Below are 10,374 nucleotides of genomic sequence, written 5' to 3'. Positions count from 1 at the left end.
GATGCTATCAAAGGGATGACTGTCAGTATTGCTGTGAGTTATTGCTTTAAAGTGCTTCTAAATCTGGATTCGATGGCAAAAGCCATACATTATTAAATGGGTATTGATGGGGTTTGCTAAAGAACTATTATTCAACTTTGGTTGATATCTTGAGTATGTAGAAGTAAAAATGTTGAACAAGTGTGTCGGGTGTTTAAAATGTTTAAACTCTCAAAATGTCTATCCATCCCTCGCAGTAATACCTGACGAAACGTTGGATGATTCCTTTTTCCGAACATTGTTGGCGAAATCCCGTGTCACCATGGTGTAAACGGCGGTTACGATCGTGATATCAATCCATGTTATTTTATTTGATCTCCAGGTCTAGTCTAGCACGCGTGTGTACTCTTATCACAGCAGACACGATAAGCGACCATAATGAGGGATAATTCTTGATCACTATGTATCGAGGCACCTGTGCACACCTCCGGGGGGGGGGGGGGGGGGGGGGGGGGGGGTCTGAGTACGTGTTCCACGGAGCCCCGCGTCTCAGCGTGACTCTGCATCGCTCTGCTCGCTTCGCACTCTGTTACAGCGACCCTGCTGTGCCCGGAAATGCCGCGGCGCAACAGCTGTAATCATTATTGACCAACCTTAGCCAAAACATCTACTGCTGTGTTCCTAAACAACCGCTGGCGATGGAGGAGGATGTGGCTCTGCGGGCTCTAGCGACTGAATAAACAGCCGCTATAATGATGTGGTCAGGCACGGCGACGGGCCGCACGTCGTGCATGAATGAAAGCCTTCTACGTGGTTGGAGCGCAGCACGCAGCTGAAGGGACAGAGGATGTTATGACATGGCCCGTCAGGGGGCAGGTTGAGCGACAGGGACATTGGAGGGCAGCACTTGCAGCACATTTGTGCTGTCTGCCTGCCTGTCACCTGTCTGTCTGTCAGTCTGTCTGCCTGCATGCATTCAAGCTACTTGATTATGTCATATAATTGTTCTGGTTCTGGCTTTCTGGTCTTTGCTGTTTTCAGTTGTGTAAATAGTTTATGGAATCGTCATTCGTTTCTGTCACTCCTGTATTGTTGCGTCGCTTGAAGCATCGGGACAAAGACCACGGGGTTGAGCAGATGATGAAGTCAGAAAATGTTTTAATGACTGAAATATCATAAATTACTCGGCTTCTGTGAGTTCATTTTTCCTGCATGATTTGTTTTTCTTCCTGTGGTCGATTAAGATGCTATTTGTACAATGTTTACATTATTGAGTTATTTCTTCATTGCAGGCGGATTGGAATAGAGATGTAAATACATATGTAAGCACTGACTAAAGTACTTTTATATTGAAGATGTATTGAAAAATAAATGTTTAACATGGGAGTTGTCGTTCTTTCTTCAACGTCAGTTGAACAATGTCGGGAAATCGAAGGCACATTTCATGCAAAGAAACAGACGTTGATGGAGGATCAAACCACAACGATTAAAGATTAACCCGCTAGTTAGTCACAGGACTTCAACTACAACTACAGTACTTTGTCCTGAGTTGTAAAAGTCCACCACAAACTAGTATAGCCACAAACTACTCATGAGTCATATAAACAATTACCATACAGAAACCAATGTGTGTCCCAAATGTGTTTCACTGCTGCCACCTCGCTGCGGTAACGTGGATTTAGTGGCTTGGGATGCTGTTTTTATTTTGACCAGTAGGTGTCGCTGAAACCACATTAATCTGATCAGCTGGGGTTAGTCATGACTATGAACTAAATTTATATTAAGTTTATCTGAGTCTTCTTATGAGCAACCTCTCTCTCTCTCTCTCTCTCTCTCTCTCTCTCTCTCTCTCTCTCTCTGTTTTATATTACTAACCCTAACCAAACTACCCAGGCCATTATATATGTATTTATGTATTTATTTGTATATGGAAACATAGCCTGTATATTAAATGCAATATAAATGAATAACTAAAAACGGTATATAAGTATTTAGTTGATGGTTGATGACACTGTAAATATTTTTTTCTAAATAAATGACACATTTCCTGTCATGCTTCCAATGTCAAGATGACTTATCCTTATTTCAGTGGACTGGAACCCAACACCCTCACTGTTACTCTATAGAATACAAACTGGGGGCTACAACAGAGGGACTTCCGACTGGGAGGTCTAAACAAGTATAGAAGTACACCGTGACACAGACTCACAATTTAGTAGGAATCCAGATTAGAATTGATGGTATTTCTTTATGAGTCTCGTAAAATAATTCGACCTGTTGAGTCGAGGTACCGCGTTCGGCCACCAGGTGGGGTCAGGTGATGAAACAGTACAGATGAAAAGTGGGTCCCACCACTGATTGAGAGTTCTGTGTTTACCGCTAGGTTCTCAGAACTTCAGAAGCCGCCCTCAGCCCGTGTTTGGTGTGATCACTAATCCGGGGGTAGGGAGGGAGAGAGGCAGGCCCTATATTTCCCTCGCTTATAGATGGGAGTACAGTTCCTTTGCTTTGATTCTCTTCAGTCACAGTGATCCTGCACCGCGTTCCACTTCACCTCCTGCTGCGTGAAGTCGCTCGTCCTTCAAAGCAAAGAGTTGAAGGTAATTCAAAATTGTATCAATGTTTGTCAATCTTCTCAAAAAGTTGTGTGTCAATTCATTAGCGACTGGATCTTGATTGAAGATGTGTGCTTGTGTTTAAAGTGAATCAACACGAATAGATTATATCAACAAACAGAATGTATGTGCAAAAAAACGCATTGATTCCATTTCAATGTGTTTATTATGCTTCTCTTTCAATATTGTTACTTACTTAAGATTAGTTGTTGTTGTAGTTAAAATGTTAGTTTACATTGTATTTAGTCCTGCTCATCTAATTAGTCATCGTCTTTATAGTCATCTCATCTGTAGTCCGGGCCCAATAAATTGGCCAAATTACTTCATATGATTCGATTTGAATAACAGACCTGTTGATACACAAATCAATTTTATCTTTATACGTCAATGTAAATTACGTCAAGCAGATGACAAACAACACTAACTGCTCTTGTTATCTGATTGCTTATCAAATGTTTGATATGATTAATTCGCTAATTGATCAATCATGACTGATTGATTGAGCTATATATGGCTGTAGTAAGCTAAACAGTCTCTGGCTAAGCAGACAAACATGTCTAGCATCGGGCAGAGAGGCTTTATAGACGGGCCAGGCGATGCATAATGTCATTTTAGTGTTTTAATTTGATCTTAACTCCCAATGCGTTACTGTTGTACTTTGTGCAACTTGCAAAAAAGGTTTTTGTCATTATTATCGATCTGAGCTGCTCTTTACTCTAAACGTAAATAACTAGTATTTGCGCACAGGTCCTATCAATGATCAACAGAGCTTTGGAAGAGCTCCCTGTTTGAGGTTGTCTGGCACCGTTTTTAAATCGGTGGTGAGCTAACAGTTTTTGTGGGTCCACCGTGGCTGTTTTTCATCAGATGGTAGAACACTGTTTGACCACCATAGTCTGTGTACTGAATGTTCCAATTCAATTAAATTCAATTTTACTTGGTTAGCCCTTAATCACCATTACAGAGTAAAAGGGCTTAACAGGCCAAATATTGGATATAAACATATAAACAGACGTAATCATGTCTGTAATCAATCATGACGTCATGTTCGGAATGATGGTTAGGATTGAATCCGTTTCTGTATAAAGGCTGACTCATACAAGGCTAATATTTATCTTGAAGGGTGGCGGCTAAAACCATTGTCTGGACTGGGTGATGTGGTTTCACTCCACTCCTCCGAAACGTTTACTCACCGCAACCCAACCCCAGCTCAGAAACCCCCTCTCCTCCCCATCTCCTCTGGTCTCTGTGAACAGGAGCAGCAGACCGTCCCACCTTCCCCCTCTGGTCCTCTGGATCCAAACCCATCTCTCTCTCTCGCCTGGCGCCTGGCGCGATGGCGTCCAACAGCAGCGTGGTGCTGGGCTGTGGCCCCAGCGTGGACTCGCTCTACTCCAACCTGTGTGACCTGGCGGCGGCGTGGGGCATCGTGCTGGAGGCGCTGGCCGCGGCCGGCGTGGTGCTGTCCCTCGTCCTCTTCATCTCGCTGCTGGCCAGCATCCCCTTCATGACAGACAAGAACCGGCGGAGCTCGCTGGGGCTGCACGCCTGCTTCCTGGTCTCCACGCTGGGCCTCTTCTGCCTGACCTTCGCCTTCATCGTGGGGAAGGACTTCGCCACCTGCGCCTCACGGCGTTTCCTCTTCGGCGTGCTGTTTGCCGGCTGCTTCTCCTGCCTGCTGATGCAGTCGGTGCAGCTCAACGTCCTGGCCAGGCAGACCGAAGGGCCCCGGGGCAGGGCCCTGGTTCTGGGGGCCGCGGGGCTGTTCCTGGTGGAGGCCATCATCAACACCGAGTGGCTGATCATCACGGTGGTGCGCTACCCGCTGGCGCCGCTCAACGCCACGGCCGCGCTGGGCCGCGCCTCGGCCACGCCCTGCAACATCGCCAACGAGGACTTCGTCATGGCGCTGATCTACGTGATGGCGCTGATCGCCGCGCTGGTCCTCGGCAGCCTGGGGGCCATGGGGGGTCCGCACAAGCAGTGGCGGGGCCAGGCGGCCGCCCTGCTGCTGATCAGCCTGCTCTCCCTGGGCATCTGGGTGGCCTGGGTCGTCATGTACGTCTACGGCAACGACCGGCGAGGGGGGGGCCCGCGGTGGGATGACCCCACCCTGGCCATCGCCCTGGTGGCCAGCGGCTGGGTGTTCCTGCTCTTCCACACCGTCCCGGAGGTGTGCTGCTGGGGGGAGGCGGAGGACAGCCAGGAGAGCTACCCGGAGGACGCGTACCCCAGCCGAGCGGTGGGCTACGAGACCATCCTGAAGGAGCAGAGCTCCCAAAACATGTTCATGGAGAACAAGGCCTTCTCCATGGACGAGCCCAGCCAGGGGAACAAAGGTACGGAGCTCCAGCTCTAGCGTTTGACTCGGTGTGTGGGAGTCCGTGAGGCTGCTGAAGGGAACTTTACCCTTTCTTTGTTATGTATGCTCATTGGAAATCGCTAGTAGTGTATAACAGACTGACTAGAACTAAGACTCCAACTCCTTCACTTCCTCTTTTCTCCTCTTTTCATTGCCATCTATGTGTGTCCCTGACAGAGGACACTACAGTATACACTATTTTTTAGCTTCCATTTGCATGTCTCCATTCCCATGAAACTACATTGAAGTCCAAACAGTGGAGTCACCAGCTAATGAAAGCTGGTCATTCTTCATTACTCAGTGAGGAATGTTACATGCACATGACCTATCAATTATTAATCAGAAGGACAATATAGTCCATTGGCCAGCAAAGGGTGAGGCCTTTTGATGGGGTCTTTTAGGTGGTTAAGGGTGAGGTCTATTGGACAGTAAGGGGTGAGTCCTATTGGATGTTTAAGGGAGGGTTCTATTGGATGATAAAGAGTGACTCTTATTGGTTAAGGGAGGGTTCAATTTGACGGAAGGGTGAGTCTTAATGGGTGGTAAAGGGTGAGGTCTATTTGATGCAATGGTGACGTCTTTTGGCCTTTTGGACAGTAAGAGGTGAGTCCTATTGGATGGTTAAGGGTGAGGTCCGTTGGATGATAAAGAGTGAGTCCTATTGGGTGATAAAGGGTGAGGCCTTTTGGACAGTGAGGGGTCAGGCCTGTTATGCAGCGAAGGGTTCCACCAATCGGGCCTTGGTAACATCCCAGACGTTCGACCCGTCTCGGGGAAACGTCCACTCTGGCAACATTTTTAATCCACGTGAATTAATAATCAGAATGTCTGTGTATACACAAACACACTTCTTATGGACGTCTGACCAGTGCAGAACAAACAGACAAACACTAAGTCCGTGGGGGCTGACTGTGTTGTCCGTTCTGTTGAATTTACAGAATTTGATATGCTGACATTTTAGCAATTAGTTTACGATCCGGTGAAAGCCAGACCCCTAGACCTGGACTGGAAGTCCTGCTGACCGGGCATTCTTTCCCTCACCACCCAGGCTTTGATGTTCCCCAGAGGGGCTTATAAAGGCACGGGCTGGGGTAGACCTGGGCGGTGTATTCAGATGGTAATGCAGGCGGTGCTGATCAATGATGGTGGCCGTTGGCACGGAAGCTGTAGCGTAGACGATTCTGCCGGCCGGACCTCATTGTTGGTCACGGTGGGATTAGCATTGAGCAACAACAAGCACACGTGTATGGCTCCTGCTCATACAGGCAAATATTTGATGGCCATTCATTTACAGAATTATGTTAATCCATAGGATAAACTATGATGTAACTAAAGTATTTACTATTCAAATCGATTTTTGATGAACAAGGACGATATATTAAATTGACAAACCGTTGATAGTAAAACTAGAACAAAGTAAAGCAACCACATGAGTGACTTGACTCCCTTAAGCGCATTCCGGATCTTAATGGTCCAGGGAGCGACTCAAAGTCCCCAGTGCTCCGTGTTAATGAATGTCCCTGACCCAGCGAACCCAAGCGCCGCCGTCTCCCAGCGTGGAGGTGGCTCGTCCAGGCTGTTTCACCCTCTCACCTGAGGAGACACACCGGTCTCACCTGACAGCTGTCTGCTTACCACTAGTGTCAAAACAACATGCTGCACTTGTCTCTCTGTCTCTGTCTCTCTCTCCCTCTCCCTCTCCCTCTCTCGCTCTCTCTCTGGTGATTAAGCACACATCCCCGGCGTCTGTCACACAGAGCTTAAGTGTGAGAGAGAGAGCCGGTTGCCTGGGAACGGTGACAGCTCGGCCTGCTGGGATAACACTTCTAGGATCTTGATGACATGTCAGTGAAGTGGAGGGCAGGGCCGAGGAAGGAACCCCCCAGGGCTCGGTTTCCTCGGCGTTTCCTTACCGCCGTGTCTCTCTCTGGGGTGCAGGTCTGAAGCCCGTGTCGCCCTACAGCGGGTACAGCGGCCAGCTGCGCAGCTCGGTGTACCAGCCCACGGAGCTGGCCCTCGTCAGCAAGGGTCATGTGAGTACGGGGCGCTCGGTCCCACGCAGGATACCGTTACATACAGTAGAATGGTTTAATATGGTATACACAGCCGCGGGACACGTTTACACACGCACGCAAGCAAGCACATAGACTGCAAACAAACACACACACACTGCAAATAAACACACTAAAAAACACGCACACACACACATTGCAAACACACACACACACACACAATGCAAACACACAGACACACACACACACACACTGCAAACACACAGACACACACACACACACAATGCAAACACACAGACACACACACACACTGCAAACACACAGACACACAGACACACACACACACACACAATGCAAACACACAGACACACACACACACACACACACACAATGCAAACACACAGACACACACACACACACACACACACTGCAAACACACAGACACACAGACACACACACACACACACAATGCAAACACACAAACACACAGACACACACACAATGCAAACCCAAATGGAGGCGTTGATGCCCAGCCTTGGGGCCCAGTGTCCTGTCTAGTCCCCTCACCTCCTGCCCCCCCCCCCCAGCCCCAGACTGAGCTGTCCTACAACGCCATCATCCCCCGAGCCTCCACCGACTCCTCCGCCCAGAGCGGCGGCAGCACCCCCAGCCTGCAGGGCGACAACGGACACGCCCACGGCAACAATGTAGGTCCCCCCCCCCCCCCCTCACCTTCAGCCTGTCACCTGCGCCCGCGCCGGTTCTTCTCTCCTGCTGCGTGTTCCCCCCCTCTCCGAGCGCCTTGCCGTAGCCATGGCAACCTCCTCTCCAGGTTATGTTATGAATCGGTCCTTGGTCCCTGCACGCCTTCCTCCTTTCTCTCCACCTCCCCGTCCGTCTGTCCCTCTGAAGGACTGGGGCCAGGCTGTTCTGACAGCACCTCCTGTCCCCCTGTCCTCCTGTCCTGTCCCCCTGCTGTCCTGTCCTGTCCTCCTGTCCTCCTGTCCCCCTGTCCTCATGTCCTCCTGTCCTCCTGTCCTCCTCCTGTCCTGTCCCCCTGTCCCCCTGTCCTCATGTCCTCCTGTCCTCCTGTCCTCCTCCTGTCCTCCTCCTGTCCCCCGTCCTCCTCCTGTCCCTCTGTCCCCCTGTCCTCCTGTCCTGTCCCCCTCCCCCTGTCCTCCTGTCCTGTCCTCCTGTCCTCCTCCCCTCCTGTCCCCCTGTCCCCCTGTCCTCATGTCCTCCTGTCCTCCTGTCCTCCTCCTGTCCTCCTCCTGTCCCCCGTCCTCCTCCTGTCCCTCTGTCCCCCTGTCCTCCTGTCCTGTCCCCCTCCCCCTGTCCTCCTGTCCTGTCCTCCTGTCCTCCTCCCCTCCTGTCCCCCTGTCCTCCTGTCCCCCTGTCCTCATGTCCTCCTGTCCCCCTCCCCCTGTCCCCCTGTCCTGTCCCCCGTCCTCCTCCTGTCCCTCTGTCCCCCTGTCCTCCTGTCCCCCTGTCCTGTCCTCCTGTCCCCCTCCCCCTGTCCTCCTGTCCTGTCCCCCTCCCCCTGTCCTGTCCCCCTGTCCTGTCCTCCTGTCCCCCTCCCCCTGTCCCCCTGTCCTGTCCTCCTGTCCCCCTCCCCCTGTCCCCCTGTCCTGTCCTCCTGTCCCCCTCCCCCTGTCCCCCTGTCCTGTCCTCCTGTCTTGCTCCTTATCTGACATAACAACAGTCTGTGTGTCGAGGCCTGCTTTTTTCTGCTCCGTCTGCTCTGAGGGTTGCTTTGTTCTTTCAGCTGATCTGAATTATGTTTTGGATGATGAATGTGTTCGGTATTTCAAGGAGCACTTAGCAACATCCTTCGCCTTATCCTGTGTCCGTTGTTTCATCGTGCTGAACAGAGATACGATGAGATTACACTGAACAACATGAACATTTATGACCTCAAACATTTTGTACCTCAAATGAGTTGTATCTTTTGAGATTAACGTTAAAACAAAGTGTATGTCATTGTTAGCCTCATGTTATAGTTCACATTTTGTTCATTTTATTTACGCTTTACTATTGTGTTGCTCTCTGCTCCTTTAAAGCACTATCATCGTAGTATGATCACGTGTCTGGCTCTATAAAAATATGTTTTGCTTTGTCATCATCTGCTCATTAGCTCCTAAATATGCTAACCGCTTCTTTCTCCGCCTCTCAGGGGAACGGGCTGCATAAGACACCCCAGTGGTGAGCCCTGCGGACACGCCCCAGCAGCCTCCAGCCTCCAGCCTCCATCAGCCTCTCAGCCTCCAGCCTCCAGCCTCCATCAGCCTCTCAGCCTCCATCAGCCTCCATCAGCCTCTCAGCCTCCATCAGCCTCTCAGCCTCTATCAGCCTCTATCAGCCTCTATCAGCCTCCAGCCTGGAGCTCGCTTCCCTCCACGCCATTTACCCACCTCCATTTTGTTTTCTTGTTTGTTATTTTATGAATATTCTTTTTTTTTACGCTGCGGCCATCGGTGAAACCCTAAGCTGGTTCTGAAAGGGAAGAACACCACCTTTACACAGCATGCCCTCCCTCCACCCTGCACAAGAGAACTTCACCGGATCCACATTGATGGGGGGGGGGGGGGGGAAGATAAAGAAAAGCCCCGGCTCAAGCTTCTATTGAAAGGCTCCCCAGCCGGTACGACCGCCCCCCGGCTCAGCGCTCATTTGGGAGTCGGGCCCTGAGCGGGGCCGGAGCGGTCAGTCGTCAGCGATGGACGGAGAACAATCATTATTTTTCTGCAGCGGTCGCGGTTTAGCGCCGGCGGCTTTGGGACTGGAGAGCGGACAGATGAGTGGACAGATGAGCGGACAGATGAGCGGACAGATGAGGCGTACGGGGGCTGACAGCTGGGAACCTGGGGGGAGATCACGGCCCTCCTGTATGAAAGACGCACTGATAAACACGAGCACCTGCACACAATGGGCACGCAAACACACAAGTCCACGCGCACAGACACACACGCACGCACAGGGTGAGGATGTTCACAGGCACGCTTTGGGGGAGATGGAGACACGCCTCAGCGATGTTGGAGCAGGGGACGACACGGACACAGAACCGCTCTGAGGATTTGTTGGAGAACTCTCGGGCTGGGGATCGTCTGGAACATGTTCTGGTCTCATCAGAGGGAGGGTCAAGCATGTGGAGCTGCTCATATATTAACCAGCATGCTGTTCATGATCAGGTTTAGAAACAGATTTCACTTTGTTTTATTTGTGCCTGAACCACAGATATCCATAGTTAGTTTAGTTTTAAATATTCAAGTGTAATTATTTTTTTAATTAATTCTTAATTATTCATGGTAGCTGGTCCACATCCATATTTAAGACACCATAATATATACCATTCTATTTCATCTGAACAACCTTGAGTTACATGCCTTAGCCTTATTCCAACCTTCTG

At 50.1% G+C, this 10,374-nt stretch overlaps 1 protein-coding gene across 1 annotated transcript; it reads left to right on the top strand.

The window, feature by feature from the left end:
- The first annotated feature begins 2,454 nt into the window (after nucleotides 1-2,454).
- Nucleotides 2,455-10,374, top strand: gprc5c (G protein-coupled receptor, class C, group 5, member C). Its single transcript, XM_079757437.1, has 5 exons — nucleotides 2,455-2,579; nucleotides 3,851-4,933; nucleotides 6,895-6,989; nucleotides 7,556-7,675; nucleotides 9,142-10,374. The coding sequence occupies exons 2-5, from the start codon at nucleotides 3,931-3,933 to the stop codon at nucleotides 9,172-9,174; spliced, it is 1,251 nt and encodes a 416-aa protein (XP_079613563.1). The 5' UTR covers nucleotides 2,455-2,579; nucleotides 3,851-3,930; the 3' UTR covers nucleotides 9,175-10,374.

The sequence above is a fragment of the Pollachius pollachius genome (assembly GCF_949987615.1).
Source record: "Pollachius pollachius genome assembly, chromosome: 19".
Taxonomy (NCBI): Eukaryota; Metazoa; Chordata; class Actinopteri; order Gadiformes; family Gadidae; genus Pollachius; species Pollachius pollachius.
Note: the sequence above shows the minus strand (reverse complement) of the source record. Positions and strands in the feature narration are given on the sequence as shown.

Excerpts from the sequence above, each read along its gene's own strand:
- gprc5c (XM_079757437.1), top strand. The coding sequence starts at position 3,931 with ATGGCGTCCAACAGCAGCGTGGTGCTGGGCTGTGGCCCCAGCGTGGAC. Across the intron at positions 4,934-6,894 it reads GCCCAGCCAGGGGAACAAAG|GTCTGAAGCCCGTGTCGCCC; the intron begins GTACGGAGCTCC and ends TCTGGGGTGCAG. Across the intron at positions 6,990-7,555 it reads CCCTCGTCAGCAAGGGTCAT|CCCCAGACTGAGCTGTCCTA; the intron begins GTGAGTACGGGG and ends CCCCCCCCCCAG.